The sequence below is a fragment of the Salarias fasciatus genome, chromosome 19 (genome assembly GCF_902148845.1).
Source record: "Salarias fasciatus chromosome 19, fSalaFa1.1, whole genome shotgun sequence".
Classification (NCBI taxonomy): domain Eukaryota; kingdom Metazoa; phylum Chordata; class Actinopteri; order Blenniiformes; family Blenniidae; genus Salarias; species Salarias fasciatus.
In genome coordinates, this window is record NC_043763.1 from 2,886,069 (window position 1) to 2,904,357 (window position 18,289).

The window sequence follows — 18,289 nt, forward strand, 5'->3', positions numbered from 1 at the left end:
TGAAGCTGACGATGAAGCATACTGTGCTGTTAAAGAGAATATCTGGTATGGAGATCCTTGCAGACCTATCAAATAGTAACCAAAGAGAAACTATATAATAATGTGCTATCTGTCATTGAAGCAGATGGATGGAAATACTGTGAATGTGACTAACAGCCACGGCTGATGTGTGTGTTCACCTCTGGACCGAACTCCATGGAGCTGCTACATGTGTGGAGGTTTACCGCCACTGGGGAATCTGAAAAACAACAGCAGTGTTCTTCCAGTGAACATTTTATGCTTTCTATTAAACTAACAATCCTTAAAGGTGCTGTAGGCAGAATTTTGCTAGTCAATGCTAATTTTTCTGTGTTTACTTTGGATTAAATGTTAGAGTATCCATTGATAATCCTTTAGGAGTGTAGCATAATTGCACTACCGCGAGGACGCAGCGTTTCCATCTGTCTCTGTTCTGAGCTGAAAAGGAATCTCCACAGCTCCAGGTATCTTTGACCAATCAGGAGAGCCCATGAGGCTCTAACCGTGATTGGTCGAGGGGCGTTCGTCGCACGTTCTTGTGGGAGGGGCTTAACTTGCGTAAGGGCGTGATATCAGAGAAAACAGGACAGAATTGGCTGTGCTGGGTTTCAAATCGCTAACTTAGATGGGTCAAATCGCCATCTTGCTTAGGTAAACCCAAGCAAGATGGCGGAGATGCGGACTCCTGCCTACAGCACCTTTAATTGAAGGAAATGCTATAAAATAGGTGCAGTGGTTGAGTCAGTTATACAGATAGGTGTTGTGTTATTTCTTATTATAGCATCTAAATTTCCAAGTTAATTGATAAGATTTAAAAAAAATTGTGAGCACAGGAATCTACTGCTAGTGGCATTTAAATGATAGACTCAATAAGTCATGTTTAGTGTAAATAACACATTGTAAAGCTGAGCTGAACTCAATAATAAAAGGTCAACTTCAAGAGAAGAATCTTATAACAGCAAACAGTGAAATGTGCACGACTTTCTAAGAGATTTAACTGGATTGGATGCAATGAATTGTAAAATCTAGACATTTCCTTTATGACAGCCGTTTGAGCTTCATCACTTCACACTCACAGTTCCTTCTAAATGGTTAAAGGAATCAGTCCCTCCGATCCCGACCAGCTTCACCTGCTGTACGACTCCTGTTTGGAGTATGTGAGAGTGACTCTGTTCCCGTCAGACAGGAGGCCGGCGGCCGGCAGGCTGCTTCCCGCTCTCCGGCTGTGCCGCAGGCCGGCGTCGGTCTGGCCGCTTCGGGCGACAGCGCCGTGCTTGTGCTTCCTGTCTGTGTTGGGAATGAGACGGTCAGTCGCGGCAGCGGCGTTGACCTTTGATCTCTTTCATCGAAACGGAGGCCGCACTCACATCTGAACATGTAGTGGTCGTCATCCGCGCTGCCCGGCAAGACGTCGTGGCCGTGCACGAGGCTCTGCAGCCCCGCGCTCACGCTCGGCCCTCGCACGGCGGCGCTGTGAGGCACGAGGGGGAGCAGTCCGGGGAGGTTGATTTCCGTGGTGGGTACAGACGCTCCAGGCCGCGGGGGACACGGCTTGGAGACAGAAGCATCCGGCGTCACCCAGTTAGGATCTACATCTCCACAACAGTGTACGCTCACATGATCTGCAGAAATGACGTCTGGAGAGCCTCCAGGGTCAAGCGAGTGTCTTTGCCCTCGATAACGCATGCGTCCAGACTCTGAAACAGTTTACTTTTATTTTTCCTCCTATATCTTGTGCAGCCTGGGAGACGTGCGCACTCCGCCCACGCGCTCGGCAGGGGATCGGTGATTAGATTTCTTGGTTTTTTTTTTTTTTTTTCCCACATATATAACCATCTTGCAGGAGGAGCGGTAATTACCGCTCATCAATAACAATGTTCAAATTCCAGCGAAAAGCAGTTACGGGCCTAGATTGAGAGTGACAAGTGAGAGTCAATTGGGGGCTCTGTGTTCGTGTTTTTAATGAGAAAACCCTGCGTCTCCTTCTCTGCCATTTCCATATCCGTGATTAACAAGCGGAGGGGGTCGTGTTGACCTGGCTAATAGGGGGTAAATCCACTGGTGCATTATCGGCCGGGCACATTTCAACTAATCAGCAGGATGATGGTAGTAGGCTTAGACTGCTTTTAATTCAGAGCTGCAGGAGCATTACTGGCCCTCTCTCCCATTACATGAACATTATATCAGTCGGAGTGAAAGAGATCGACTGAAGCTGGCCTCTTTTTGGCGGACTTCTTCTCGGACGGCAACGTCTCGTGGTTAGTATGCAAACGAGAGGAGATGTCCATTTAATCCTGATTTAACGAGGAGCGAAGGTTAAGAGAAGGTTAGTCTGAGGGCGTAGTAACGCTGCTCCTCCTGTCTGTAGTATTACACTGTTAGCTTTATTTAACATTTCATTTTCTTTCTTTTAAACTGATTTTTATGCTTCGATTCAAATCTGTATTTTGCGGAACCTTTCACTGCAGGTCATTAATGTACATTTCTACATTTTTCATGTTGTGAAGGGGGAGAACATGAGGCCTGCGCTATATGTGTTTGTGCAATTTTATTCACTGTAAAATCTCCCTTATTTTTCGTGTGCACAACTGTGCTGCAGCCACGACAAAAGAAACAAGTTCCAGAAGAACGCTGAAGGGAGAACCGCATAAATATATATATTCCTTCATGTTATTGTGAAAGGTGCCTTGCCATAAGTACAGGAGCAATCTTCACAAAAAGTTTAACGTTTCAAGCTGAAAATAGGTCGACCTTGGGCGTGTGTGTGTGTGTGTGTGTGAGTGTGTGAGCTGTGCGGCTCTCACAGACTGATCGGAGCAGGGGAGTTCTGCTCTCGTCCTCTCCTCCAGAGTGACGGTCACACCATCCAGGACCTGCAGCTGGGCCAGTCGGAGCACCACCGCCGGCCTGTGCTGAGAGTTTCTGGCCACCTGAGACGGAAGACAATACATATTTGCTTGTATGTAAAAGACGCTCCCTCGAACTCGACGGCAGAAACGTGAGCGTGAGCGCAGTGGATCCCGAGGCATCTGGGATAAATGTGATGCTATGTGGGTCCCAGCGTCGCTCTGCAGTTCCCAGCAGCTACTCCAGTGACCCAGCTGACAGGCCCCTTCACAGCTGAGGGCAGGCTGGAAACCCAGAACCACATGTTCCTGCAGGACTCCGCTGCTGCGCCGCGGCCGTGGGTGCATGCCAGTAGATGTCCCAGCCACGGGACAGGCTTTGGCCGGGGAACATGGGTGAAGGAGCGATCTCATGTGGTCAACAGCAGGACGTATTGTCTCCAGGGTGGCTGTTGGCCTCTACCCTCTGGCAGGATTAACCCCCCCCCCCCTCATGGGAAGGTATGGGGGATGGGGCTGAGCGGTAAAGAGGCTACCACAGCTGAGCTTTACCCTATGGACGGGAGAGAGGCCCTGGGCTGCCGGCTCTGCTCAGGCCTGATCCGTGGGCTCCAGATGGGAGAGGTAGCAGGGCCAATAGCAGCCTGCCATTTGGTCAACGACTTCGCCTTTGATGCCAGCCGGTTTGTGTGCAGCAGACGGCCCGTCGTGTAATCACTTAATTTGGAACGACCGAGTCGTCCGGGGTCTGGACTCTGGATTGTGTAAGTGAGAACGCGATGCTCGGCGTCAGCTGTTCGCAGGAGAACGAGTTCGAAATGTGCCGAAGCTCACAGTCTGGATCGACGCCGACATCGCAACCGTGAATACAGTCGGAGGGGCTCGGCCACCGAACAGACTGTCCGTGAAGCCCTGAGATACTCACTGGATTGCCGACCACAGAGAGCTCCGTCAGCGAAGGAAGAACCGCTAATTTCTCCAACTCTGCGACGTCCTGCAACAATCAGAGCGACAGATCAGTTTATTTTACCAATATCTGCAGCTTCGCTCAACTCCGGCCAAAAACCCACTTCAGGGGAGAAAAATAAATAACAAGGCACTTTCAAGATTGCTGCTTTCTGCTTATTTATGTTTGTGATGGTTAACTTCATTCTGATGTCGATGTAAATCAGGGGTGAGAGGTGGGCTTTTTAAAGAAACATGAGCAGTGGAGCTGCTGACCGGCGTGGTGTCTCTCTCACACCGGCTGTGTCCTGCTACGTGTGAATAACCGAAGCATATGCGTCGGGGCTGAAGGTTTCATGGTTTTGGTGTAGGGAGGATGGAAGCAGCTGATGGGAAGGATTACATGTATGAGCTCTCATTAATCTCATGAGAGAGTTTGGGCACGCAGCGGAGCACGGGGGTGTTTTCTGCCACTCGCGGCTTTACGCTCGGCCTTGGCGGCGATTCAAAGACGCCCCCAGCGTGAGGACCGATGCTCAGGGATGATTGCTGTATTTGATGTCTTAATTGAAAGCGTGGCAATAGTAAGGAAGTGGAGGGAAGGGGGAACTGCCAACTAAAGTGCAAATCACTCGCCTTGGGTGAGGAGATGCAGGCTGAGAAGCTGATTACACGTTGTCCTGATTGTTCTCCTCTTTCTTCACACGCACGACCCTGACCTTCAATCAAACTTGATTCTCCCTAATGCTACCCCTTGCATGCCACAGTGGGTGGTAATGACTCATGATTACTATACTTCATGTCTTACTTTGCAAATGCAGGGAAAAGTAATACTGCTGCACGCTGAATGAAATGCATTCTCAAACATCCAATACATGTGAACCAATCAGCAGAAGTTGGTTGTAAATCAAAAACTGCTCAAAAGATGGCTGCGACCTCGGCGCTGACCTCTGAAAATCACTGTGCCGCGAGTCTTTCAGGCGGTTTAATTGAAAACGCAGTTCCATTAAAAATCCGAATATAAACATTGGAAATATCCAGCGCGGCGCGGGAGGAGACGGCCGCGGCCGGGGGCGGGGGATACCTGCAGCTTATTCACGCCGAGGAAGAGCTTTCGGAGCTCGGTCAGAGAATCCAGGTGGTTCAGCTCACGGATGCGGTTCTCGCTCAGATGCAGCTCGACCAGGACGCCCTGGGCTGCGAAGGAGCTCTTGGACAGGACCTTGATGCGGTTCTTGTCCAGAACGAGCTCCCTGAGCTGCTGAAGCCCCTCCAAGCCCTCCACCTGGCTGATCTCATTCCCTACCGACAAAACACACCTCAGGAAAACAATGAAGACACACTTGGAACAAGGGGGCAAACCGTGTCATCAAAACCATAACAAGCAACATTTTAGGGCTATTTTAACAGTTGTGGGGTGTTTATTGTCTGCCTCTGGTGTAAAAAAAGCAACAGAAATTACAGACACAGCTTACAAAGGTTTTTCTGAGTGAGAAGGGAGAAAAAGGAAAAAGGGAAGTAAGGTGGGCTTTGTTGGGAAAACCACTCCGACAAAGCAAAACTCAATCAAAAGCCATCAAAAGCAGTTGAAAAGGAAGTCAGTGGTTCTTTTCTTCCAGTCTCATCACAGACCTGGCCTGAGGTCTATGGGAGACTTCGCCGCCGCGGCTCCTCTTTTCACGGGCGCCACACACCGCACTTTTCAGCGCCTCGGCGAGGGAGGGGCGCGCCGTCAACTATACATACCTTGGAGGAAGAGTGCTTTAAGATTGGTGAGCCTGCTGAGCTGCAGATTGGCCATATTGGAGATGCCATTGTGACTCAGATGAAGAACCTCCAGGCTTCCCATCAGCGGCTCCAGGCTGCCACTGGGCCCAGCTTCCCTTCAACGCAGACACAAAGGGACGGTTAAACGCAGGTCCGACTCCCCCTCCCGCTGCCCCATTTACTGGGTCAGCTCCTACAGGTGCAGGCTTCCCGAAGCAAACGGCACTCTGCCCGTCAGTCACACTGCTGGATATTAAAAGTATTGGTTTGTGCACAGTAAACAGTGGCTGAAGGTCAGAGCACTGACTCAATAAAATGTGTCCCAAAAAACTGATAAAAAGTGTCTTAAATATCTACATTATTTGTGTTGATAAATGTTACAGTTCATAATTAAAGGTTTGTTGTGTTGAAGTGCAGCTCAGTCATTAGCAGGTCAGTGCTGCCCCCTAATGGCTACAGCTCACATTGCATCAGGGCAAAATATCAAACGCTTGAAGCTTTTTCCTTTTTTCGCCACAATGAAATGAAACTGAATGACAGATGAAACATATATGTATTTTATATTATAACACATCATAAATGCATTTATTCCAAGTCTTTTTTGCTTCATTCTTCATCCTTTTTAACCTATAAATCAGAATCGGAAGAACAAATAACAGAAATTCTTTAAATTACCTCAAACATAAGTCAAATATACACGTCTAGAATTTATTTTGTATTTATATAGGTAGATTAGCATGCAATTAAAATAAATAACAGACAGTCCATTGTGGTATGTCACACATTGTTTGTATGAGACGAGACAAGATGAAGCAAGAAAGATAATCTAGTCCTGTCTGCTTCTAACAACAATCAGAGTTTTCCAGACAACAGAGAACAAAAAGGATTTTCTTTCAGTCCTCTAAGTGTAATTGGCTTTTCTCATCTCACTTTAGAACAAAGTCTCTTTTTTATATTAAAACTATCAATATGTATCTATTAATGCTTTATATATGTTTATATTAAAGCCTTCTTTCAAATTATCGTCAATCGGTTTAAAATCAGACACAGAAAAGGACTCTGCTTTCTCCACCTTTGAATCATTGTCAGCTACTGGTAAAATGAGGGTTAGTATGCTCACTATAATTTCTCTGGTTTCTAACTTGGATGACTTCTTTTAGAACGTATATAACTTTTTTTTATATACAGTTACACAGATTTCAACACAATAAGAACGCTATGAAAGGAGTGTAATGTTCTTTGTGGGACATGAAACTCGGCTTTACTTATTATTCCTCGTTTATTTAAAAGTGCTGGGAAGGTTTCAGTATATACTATATAGAGGAAGTGTGTGAGTGTGCGCTCCTGTACGTTACCTGCTGGCTTTGGAGGGGCTCTGCTGGCCGTAGCCACTGGAGTGGACTTTGCTGTGCAGGATCTGTCTGCTGGTGAGGTGAGCCTGCGTCTTCTGCCTGGGCAGGATGGACTCGATGTGGTTGTAGTTTAAACATAACGCCTGTAAAAAGGAGCGGATAGAAGACTGAGGGCCAAGACAAAAGTAGAGGTGTAGGTTTGATAATTTCTTGCTGGTGAAGAAGACCTGAACAGAAGAAGATTTTTGTTATCAGGATGCATCATCCCTCTAACTATGGAAGCTAATCTTTGACAGGCCCAGAGAAGGATCCGTTCTGTATGTGATCTCTGAACTAAAATCAGTCTGATCCACCTGATCTAACACAAACCGAGGCAGTTTGAGAGCAGAGCTCACCTTCACGCTGGGCAGGTGGATGAGGCCGGAGAAGGAAGTGAGGTTGTTGTGGTCCAGGTTCACGCTGCGCAGCTTGCAGAAGACGTCTGCTGGAGACAGATCAACCATCCTTTCAAGAGGAAAACAGAGCAGAGTGAAGACACAGAATCTTTAAATGTGCTTCAGGTTCCTGTTTCCAGCAGCAGACCTGATGGAGCAGGACTGCAGGGTGAGGTAGGTGATTTCTGAATAGTTGGAGTGGCCCAGCTTTTCTGCTATTGTGTCGGTGGTTAGCCTTCCTCTGAACGTATTCTTAGCACTCTCACTCTCACTCATTTCCTTGAGGAAACAAGAAAGAATCAGTATGATTACAGTAAAACACCTTGCATCCGGCTGGTTTCAGCTTTCCTGGCACAAACCACAGCCACTCCATCCAGAGCTTTGAGGGAGGAGAGATGAAACACGACGTATATCCGGTAGTTCTCCAGCTTCTCCACCAAAGGATTACCATGGAGATCTAGAATGATGAGGTTTGTCAGACCCTGAGAAGACATGAGCATAAAACCAACACAGTAAATCTGCTGAGTGTTCATTTCACTGTGCTGTTTGTGGTTTTCGGTGGGTGTGGCCTCTCGCCTTCAGGTAGTAGATGTCTCTGGACGTGGAAATCCGGTTGCTGCCGATGTAGAGTTCGAGGAGAGAGCGAAGCCTGTGGATGCCGTGCAGGGAAGCGATGCAGTTGTTCTCCACTGAGAGAAAGGACAGACTGGACAGCTGGTCTAAAGCCGAGGCGTCCAGACCGGACAAGTCGTTCCCGTCCATGCTCAGCTTACTGAGGCCGTGCAGCCTGGAGAGTCCTGAGGAGAAACCAGGAGAAGGCGGTCGGACGCAGACAGGCTTCACGCTGCGGCTCTACACTGTGTTAGAGCACGACTGACCGCTGAGTGAGCTGATGCTGTTGTTATTGAGGGAGAGCTCCTCCAGCTTCTCGCAGCTGTCCAGGCCCTCCGCCTTACTGATGTCGTTGTCGTTGAAGGAGGCCCAGCGCAGGTTCACCAGTTTACTCAGACCTGTCAACTTACTGATCCTCTGACCGTCAAGGTTCAGGGTGGTGATCTGACCAGCGTTCAAAAAGCAGAATAACAGGCACAGCTGGTAAGATCTGATTCTATGTGCACCGTCTTGATTGCGTCTCACCTTTGCCATCCAGTCCGGGTCCAGGTCTGGGCTCAGACTCTGGTCAGCGGGACTCAGACTCAGGAGCTGTGCGGTGGACAGCAGGCTGAGGTTGCGAGGACGCTGGCTGTGGGTGCGGCAGTGCGCCGTCAGACAGCTCTGTGAACACACAGCGTCCCACTCCTTCACAATCCAGCTTATCCTCATAAATCAGCCTCACATTTAATTATACTGAAACTGTTTCTACGCGGCCGGTCCTCAGGAAACGTAAACTCTCTGAGTGTTGTCCTTGAACAAATTTTACAGCTTCCATAAAAAGGTCTGAATAACATTCAGCCTGCAAACCAACCATCCCAGGTGCTTTCTAAAGATCTCTCAATATCCGATTTCATTCAGGCATGCTTCATATATAAATTAAATACAAAAACAACACTTATCTCAGTTTCCATCAAACCAACTTGAACTCTACTTTTGAGAAAATGTTTGTAAAAAGGGGCTTGTCTTCATTTTGAAGGTTAAACAGGGTTTTGCTGTCTGTTGACGGTAAACGATACAGATTCTTGGTATAAAGTGAATCTAATATTTCATTTCTGAAAACACTGGTTGACTTTTGAGCTAATAAATTAAAGTGCTTTGCAGATTTATTAGCGGAGATATAGTGAGTGAGCTTTTTAAAGTTATGACCTCTTTTAAAATAGTAAACCACTTCACTTCAATGAATGTGTCACTAACATGTTCGTTCTTTCTCTACCATATTTATTTGTCCATTAAAATAATTTATATGCATGAAAGCAGATCAGCTTCCCACAAATAAAAGCTTTAAGCTCAGAATAGAACAAGGGATAATCTTGTTGTGAGGCTGCAGTGCAAACCACTGTACCGCTTTAAAGAAATGAAAAGCTGACCTGGTTGATTCTGGAGCCTGCGGCGGTGCGAAGAGCCTCGGCGGCCTCCTCCTCGGACACCAGCTCGCCGTCCAGGTGTGTGAGGGTCGTGAGTCGGCCCAGTGCCGTCATCCTGACCTCCTCCGGCTGGAAACAGGAAAACCCCGTCACTCCGGCGCCTGGGCTCTGACCAGGGGCCCGGCGGCGGCAGCGCCCACCCTGATCCAGGGGTTGTGTCGCGTGTCCAGCCGGAGCAGCGCCGGGGCGTGTTTCCTCAGCACGGCGGTGTCCTCTCTGGCCCGGCTCAGCCGGTTCCAGCTCACGTCCAGATGTTTGAGCTGGCCCAGCCCTCGCAGCCCCTCCAGAGTCACCAGCTGGTTAAAGCTGGCGTCCAGAACCTCCAGGTGGGGCTGCGGTTTGAGGGACGGAGACAGTCGGTATCAGACATGAAGCGCACGCTTCCTTCTGAGCTGAAGGTAAAGAGGCAAGCTGCTCAGAACTTCTTTCTTTTTTCTGACTTGAAAGTGAGCTGTGAAGTGAAGGTGCAGCCTTTCATTGTCACGTTTACCATGTGAGAAATGTCATCCAGGCGCGCCAACATATTGAAACTGACTGTAAGATGCCGCAGAGCCGTGAGCCTGGAAATCTCCTTTATTTTGCTCAGACTGTTGTTGTGAAGGTTAAGTACCTGCAGATTCAACGAGTCAATGAACAACCACAGAGAGCACGCTTGAATGGTTTTAAAATCAGAATAGCGTTGAAAAAAGGCAGAGCGCATACAGTGATCTGACTGAGAACGTTGGCTCTGGCCACGGCGAGGAGGATTTTATCATCCAGACTCAACAGTTTGGGCAGCGGCCTCAGCGCTGGCTCCATGCTGACGGCTGCTCTGTCCTGGACGGCGTCCACGGACGCTTCGCTGCCTGCGGCGCTGCTCAGCGGGGACGGCTGATCTTTATCCTGCCACAAACACAGCAAAACATCAGGGTGTGTCAGCAGTGCTGTACGAGAGGCCTGGAGTGAAGGGAAATCTTGATTCTTAATTTGTCGAGGTTCTTGACGTTAATATAATTTTCTTTTTTTTTTTTTCAATTTTGACTCCTTTGTGTTTGTACCCTTGCTCACTGGGCTGTTTTTTTGTTTTTAAATAGACTATTGAATCACATGGGTCTCGCATGTGGGTAACTTACCTGCCATAACTGGTCACAGTGTAATATGCAGGATAACGGGTGTGAAACATAAGGCCCGAGGGCCAAAACCGTTCCTCAAGAGTTTCAATTTTGGTGAGGAAACAGGAAAACTAAAACTGTAGGTTAAAGGTTAAGTTTTACTGTTTGGGCCCACTCTAGATAAAACAGGGCTGTGGCCTCTTAACTATTGTCATTTAATGAGAGTAGCAGGTGCGATTAAATGATAGTTTTTATTCCTCTATAAATCCAAATAAAGTCTAATTCCACTCTAAAATGACCATGTAAACACCTGAAAACTAACTTCAGAATTATGTTTAAATCTAAATGAACCAGCTGGTTTATTCTCCTTTAGAAGAGGAATTATATGCTAATTAGGCGCGACTTCATTCTGGTCGTTCTGCGCATGCTCCGTCGTGATGATGCAATTTTGCAAGATGGCGGCCCGCGGTCCGCGTTTCGACTCGTGTGGAGACGATTTATTCAACGGCAGTTTTAGAAGAATTAGATATAATTAATCGAGCGTATTGACGGGCACTTAACAATGCGGACATTTTCAAATCTGAAGCGTCAAAGTTAATTGAGAAAGAAAGACGAGAAAAACGCTGTTTACTTCCGTCACGACGGCCCCCGTCCAATCAGAACGCTTCACAGATCCCGGAGTGAGACAGGATTGAATCCTTCATTTTCCCATATAAACACGACACTCATGAATATAATTCTGAATTACTTAAAGGTGCTGTAGGCAGGATTCAGCATCTCCGCCATCTTGCTTAGGGTTACCTAAGCAAGATGGCGATTTGACCCATCTAAGATGGCGATTTGAAACCCAGCACAGTCAATCCTGTCCTGTTTTCTCTGACATCACGCCCTTACGCAAGTTAAGCCCCTCCCACAAGAACATGTGACGAACGCCCCTCGACCAATCACGGTTAGAGCCTCAGGGGCTCTTCTGATTGGTCAAAGATACCTGGAGCTGTCGAGATTCCTTTTCAGCTCAGAACAGAGACAGATGGAAACGCTGCGCCCTCGCGGTAGTGCAATTATGCTACACTCCTAAAGGATTATCGATGGATACTCTAACATTTAATCCAAAGAAAACACAGAAACATTAGCATTGACTAGCAGAATCCTGCCTACAGCACCTTTAATTAAGAATAAACCAATTCTGAATTAAAAACACCATTTACCCACACTCATTTACCTCAGTGATGTATTCAAAATAAACGATGTACTCAGGCAGAACAAGCTCATGGTCGAACACGAACCACTGCCTCCGGCGGGGAGTGCACTCGTGAATTTTGGTGGAGCAGGGTCTGTCTGATGGGAAATACACAGAGAGACATATAAAACGACTGAACGGTTCAAAAAGATAAAATGAGAGTCGTCTTGCAGGTACCGTCGCTCGTCCTGTGCTTCGTGTCCACATTCCTGTAGACGGAGAAGACTCTGGAGTAGCTGCTTCTGTCCAGCGGCTCCGCTTCTCGAAGAGGCGTACTGTTACCCACAAACACTTTGGACACAATAACCTGACCTTAAGGCAGGAAAAGAAGCACAATGCAGCCTTCTGGATGTGAATTCAATAAGATCGCAGCAGAATGAACTGACCGTGCCTGAAGGGGAGGGTTTCCACGCTTCTCTTGGGGTCTCCTTGACTCGACTGATGAAGTGCATATTCAATTCTGGGCTGCTCGGTCACACTCAAGCTGTTGGACAAGGGAATGGCGCCGTCTTTCCCCAAGGCCTGATACACACAGCCAGAGTGGTAAACAGCTGCTTTAATGAAAATGTATGTGAAAATAGGACAAGGAGATTCAGTTCATACTGAACGCTTACAGCTGAGTGAAATAAACAGATTCACGTTTTCATTTGTGCATCTGCATCAACGGGTTTGTGAGGTTGTGCTACGTGGAAACACTCAGAAACAAACTTACTCTTAACTGCTCATAGCAGAACGGAAGCTAAACCCACTAATGCAGCTGACGTGCAGGTGAAGAAGAATGTGCACACACGTCAGGACACACACACCAAACACATCAAATATACTCAAATCTAATTACAGATGCACACGTTTTGTTACACACACACACACACACACATCTGTGTCTATACTCACACAAAAGACATGTTTGCCTACATTATTAACCCCGTAGTGCGGATTATTCCGCGGCGGTTGTGTTGATGTCTCAGTACAGACACAAGTCACATCACACCTGGTGAATCTCTGCTCTCTGAATGAATAGAGACGATTTGATGGAATTCATTTCTGCACACATCCGTTCTATTGTGCAGGAGTGCGCAGGCACGCGGAGAAGAATTAGCTGGAATAACCGTGAATATTTGGGATTGTTCTCTCAGAACAAAGAGTCTGAGCTGCGACACACACCTTCAGTTGCTCTGCTGTTTTGAACCCTTCTTCAAGAATACACAAAGTTTCTTCCCTTTCACATTTTTCAGGGTCGGCTGTGTAGAATAAGTAATCCAGTCGACGTCTGTGATTTCTGCGTGAAAAAAAAAAAAAAAAAGGCTCTTTCATTGTGACGACATTACTTTTGACATGTGTGGTGAAGTTATTGTTCAGACTCACTGTGAATAGATGGAGTCGTCACTGGCTACCAGGCTGTGGAGCCTGTCCTCAAAGCGAAGCCGCAGAGCGCTGTTGTGGATGCGGATCACCGTATTGATCCTAATGTCGACAACGCCGTGGCTCCTGTAGTCTAAAGGAACAAACCGGGAAAGCAGGAGGTCGCAGCAGGAGGTGAACCTGTCGGTCAGGAGGAATTACAGCCAGCATTTAGTTCCTCGCTCGAGTGGGACAGTCACATGACGGCTGCAGGTATGATACAATCACCAAAAGTCTGCGGAGCTGCCCTCCTCCAGACGAATGTTTCCAACACTCTCCAGCTCCATCAGCAGGAACTCCACCGTGTACTCCATCCTGCTGGTGGCTCGAGCCAAGTCCTGCTCGAAGCAGGCTTCAATCCTGGAGATACATGGAGGAACCCGCCATGTGAATAAACAAGAATATATTTTCTCTCTGCATGGAAGCATTCTGCACGCACAAAACAATAAAAATATGCATGGAGAAAAAAATCTGAATTGATCTGATACTTCTAATATCTGAAAAGAACTTCAAACAGCTCAAAACTTTACTGTAGGGTTAGGGTTGATCCACCTTTATCTTGTATAGGTTAAAAACACTTTAATTTAAGTTATTTTATTATAGTTACACACCACAGTACTATTCAAAACTTTTCATGACTCTTGGTTCAAAAGGTATTCAAAAAAAGGTCAAATGTAAAATGTGGAAAAATAGCTAAAACCACTGGAAATGGGGAAAAGGGAGATATAGCAGCTTAAAAAACTGGAAATGTCTACATTTCTAAAAGAAAATGTTTTTACATTGTTACAGAAAAGCATGCAAAACTGATGAAAAGGAGTTAAAATGGCTGAAAGAGCTAAAATTAAACAAAAAAGCTTAAAAAGAAGAGGAAAACTGTTAAAATCAGGTTAAAAAATTGTTTAAATGTGTTAAAAGGTTCATTATTGTGAACTGTAGTTAAAACTGCATGCATAATATATCGTAAGATATAGCTTTTATATGTGAATCAAAACTATATATGAAACTTCATAAGCTGCATTAGCCTCGTATTAAAGGTTAATGGCTCCAAACGAACTTGACTTAGTGGAAAGTCATAAAAATGGTTCTTTGGCTTCAAAAAGTTTGCAGAACCCTGCAATACATTAAGCACTTCTTTGTTATCCAAACATGCAAACTAACTCCTCCATCCTTGTGGTCCACGCTCGCAGTCTTTCCTTCAGCGCCTCGATTTTCAGCAGTATCTTGTTCTCTCTGTCCGGATCGTGACTGATGTCTGAAGTTGAGTCGCCGGTTTCGGCTGAACCTTCCTCCAGTTGGAGCGGAGCTCCCGGATCGTCCTTCTTACAGCTGACCGGCGCCATGGAAAGCTCACGTTCAAGCTAGGAATGCAACCAAACAGAAACAGCTTGGACATGTACAACGCATCCTGAACAGCTCGGAGAACTCTCCGTTATTCCCCCGATGTTGGAACAGGTTGTACATACGCTCTTGAGGGCGTGGCTGAGGGTCTTGATGCATTCTTCAGGTAACTGCAGGAGACTTTTCTTCTTCTCCATCAGGCTGGACCGGGTCTCTGCCAGGTTCCTCCGTGCAGTACGCACACGCATGTTGTAGTACATCATTTTCTTCAAGACTGCAGACTACAAGGAGCAAGACTTTAGTGGATTAAAATAATAAATGCAATCTGCAACCTCCCATCTGTCTCCCCATAGGAGACACTGTAAGATCCGCCCTGCACGCGGCGTCCTCACCTCCGCTGCTTCTTTGACCGGCTTGCTGGACACGTCGTAGGTGTCGAGTCTCTGCAGGCCCGGCATGTGGTAGAGCACGTGTGTGGCGTAGTTACACAGCAGACACACGGGGTTTGGGCTGGACGTGGGCTCCTGCAGGGATAATTCTCCCAGACTGGGCAGACGGGCCAGGAAAGTCAGCTCCTGAAGCAGCAGTGGAAAAGGAGACGTTCAGTGTGAGGATGCAGGAGTTTCCTCATAAAGCACGGACCACCATGTCGTCTTCTTCATGATAGTTATCTTTAATAGTTTTACCTCCACTTATTTATTTATATCACAAGTTTTTTTTTCTCATAATTTAAAAAAAAAAACATGCCTGGAAAAGGCATAGATAGACCTTTCCTGCGCCTCTCCCAGCAGCTCTGCTTCATGTGTCTGAAGGACTAAAAACGTGCACAATCCAACAATGAACTGTTTATAACCTTCGAAGTGTGAATATATTCAACCGACTGTACAATAATAAGACCATCTTTTGGAATTTCTTTTTGTTCCTGGTTTGCAATCCACAGCAGCTAAAAAGGAATGTCAAGCTTTGAATGCCAAGGAGAGAAGAGACTTTTTTTCATGCTGCTGGTCTTACAATCTACAGTGATATGTGTAGTGAATGACAATATTTGAATTCTTTAAAGCGGAGCTGCTTTCAGAGAGAAGGAGGACAGTGGGAAGAAGATCTGAGGTGACATTTTAATCAAAGCCAAAGACACGAAACTCTCCGTGTCCTCAAAACGTCCTTGAAGGGAACAATGGAACCCTCTGAATGGGTTCACCCACTCGTGAACGGTGTAAGACGAAAATCTGTCACCAGGAAAACCTGCTTAGAAAACATACAATCCTTTGAGATTATTTTTTTTCTTTTTAAAGAAATGCAATGGACGCATATCATTGAATCTGGAATTACAAATATCTGAAATACGCCGGCCAATATCTCTATGAAGGTCCTGCTCTGCAAGCCTGTTGGAGAAATAACTGAAAATCTGAAAGGGCCTGACTTTTTTATACAAATTCAGAGAATACGCCTTTTATCAAACCAAGGATTTTAATAAAAAAATCAAATTGTAAAAATCCAAGACAACTATTTAAAAGAATGTCTTCAGCATGCTATGGTTTTTAATCTCACCTTAAAGGAGCTGATTTTGTTACCGGACAGATTGAGATGGTGAAGGTTGGCCAGGGGATCAAGGCTGTGTCCTGATGAGACGTCAAGAAAACATCTGATTATCAGCCTGACTGAACAGCTCATTGGATCCTCATCAAACTCACAACGGAAAAACATGCAGGTCTGATAAAACCTACCAATCTTTTCAATCATGTTGTCAGCCAGGTTCACTTCTTGAAGTTTTTCAAGTGTGTGCAAACCCTGAATGGAAAGAAAAAAAAAACACACCACAAGATATACATTACAACTCAAAAAGTCAGAGAGATAAATAAACTGATAGATGTGCAGTTCAAACCTGTATCTGTGTTATGCAGTTATTATTCAGCCACAGAACTTCTAAGTTGACCTGCAGTTCAAGATTTTGCATTTCCGTGATCTGATTATCATAAAGATAGAGTTTCTGGAGTTGCACGCAGTTCTGCAGTCCAGATATCTCCTGTGACGAGGGCGAGAAAGCAGAAGGTAATATTCACAACATGTGAGAAGAGAAACAGCTTATATTCAGCATTAGTTTGATATCACAAAGAACGGCGCTGAGGCAGAAGTGGCCTTTTAGGCTTCTGAGCAAACCTTGCAAAGCGTGAAAATGACCAAGGAAACATTCATTTTAATTCATTCATTCATTTTTTTGATAGAAAGAACTGCCGTAACTTGCTGCTTTAGCATCAAAGCCACACTGCCAGTGTGAATTTGTGAACAGACGCTGAAGGCTGCAGAAATCTCGTACCCTGACAAACGGCAGGTTTGTCAGGTACTCACACTGTGGCAGACATAACTTCAGGTCTTTCAGCAGATTTGTTAAATGAAGCACAAAGTACATTTATTTGTTGTTGTTTGGAGGCAGCAACACTTGAAGGACATTTCACAGTATTAGGGAATTTGAAACATTTGTTCAGAAAGGGAAAAACAGAAGGACTAAACAGACACTTTCTCATGATATACTCATTGTTCTCCCACTCTAAATTCAGTGATCATGTTATCGATTATTATGAATGATTAAAACCATGAGAGACTTACTGTGAGGTGACACTGGACGATCCAGAGCTCCTGCAGCAGAAGACAACACTCCAGGCCTTGGATGTGCTGGATGTTCTGGTCTACGATGGTGAGCTGGCACAGCCTCGGGAAGAAGGAGAGCCCCACCATGCGAGGGAAACCGGAGAAGAAGATCTCCAGTGACTTCATGTTGCTCCCTTCTTGGGCAATTTTGTCGTAGGACACTCCATTTACCAAGCACTGTTGAGAAGAATGATGACTTCACTATGTGCTCTAGGGCTTTTACCACTATGACCTCCGGCGCTCATTCGGAGTTTGCATGTTCTACCTGTGCGTGCGTAGCTAATCTGTATGAGAAATTAAACAGATACGAACTCATTTCATTTAAACTGATCTTTGTACATCTGATGCACTGATAGGCACTTATTGCATTGGGATGCCAAACATCTCATATGTATTGTTATTTATATTAATCACATCCACATTCAATGGATTTTCTGAAAAAGATATTTATCCCAGTACTTCACGAGGTGTGTAATTTTCCTCCTCACCAGCTTTTTAATCACTTCTTCATCACTGTAGTTCTTCTGTTTCTCACTCTGCATCCTGATTCTGCAACAAACATAAATACTAGTTATTTTATCTTCTCACAATCTTCTGAATACAGACACTGAAAAAAACAAAACAGTTAAACCTCTCAGAGAGCCTGGTTAAACCTGTAACCTGGCTCAGCCTGGATAAACCTTCCTGTAACCAGGATGAGGCTGTCAGTGAGCCTGGTTGAACCTACCTGGACCTGGCTAAGCCTGGTTAGCACATGATGCTAGCCCTGCTAGCTTCTGGAAGCCCCTCTGTTGATCCAGCGGTGCTCGCAGGTTAATTAACTACACGTCATTTAGGTGTCACACTTGATACGGTTTATCTCAAACATTCTGTTACATTTCGGCGTGAAGTAATGCTACGTGGTTTAATAAACACTACTAGTCAGGTTAGCTGGCTCATGTTGTCGTTAGTCGGTAACCAGGCACGCCAGTCTGGTTACCAAGGAGGGAGACTTCTTCCTGTTTACACGAGGGAAAGAGGGGGTTAAAAGAGGGGTGCATCGAGACTAAACAACGGGACAAAATGCTACTCCGTCCTCCCATCTCATTGTTTTCCTCTCCCAATCTTCCAGTCCGAATCCGACGAGTAGTTTA

The 18,289-nt window shown here is 45.9% G+C and overlaps 1 protein-coding gene across 1 annotated transcript; it reads right to left on the reverse strand.

Annotated features, from left to right (window-relative positions):
* Positions 1-204: 204 nt before the first annotated feature.
* Positions 205-17,701, reverse strand: lrrc9 (leucine rich repeat containing 9). Its single transcript, XM_030117665.1, has 32 exons — positions 17,645-17,701; positions 17,115-17,333; positions 16,393-16,533; positions 16,235-16,298; positions 16,059-16,129; positions 14,903-15,085; positions 14,636-14,791; positions 14,331-14,530; positions 13,401-13,532; positions 13,144-13,313; positions 12,936-13,054; positions 12,158-12,293; positions 11,949-12,083; positions 11,754-11,869; positions 10,143-10,322; positions 9,931-10,050; positions 9,581-9,772; positions 9,384-9,509; positions 8,500-8,637; positions 8,241-8,418; positions 7,939-8,159; positions 7,722-7,844; positions 7,511-7,641; positions 7,324-7,432; positions 6,932-7,071; positions 5,556-5,692; positions 4,894-5,111; positions 3,790-3,858; positions 2,823-2,948; positions 1,386-1,569; positions 1,149-1,305; positions 205-238 (listed from the first exon to the last, which is right to left on the reverse strand). Exons 1-32 carry the CDS (start codon positions 17,696-17,698, stop codon positions 205-207), a joined length of 4,479 nt encoding a protein of 1,492 aa, XP_029973525.1. The 5' UTR covers positions 17,699-17,701.
* Between the last annotated feature and the right edge of the window lie 588 nt (positions 17,702-18,289).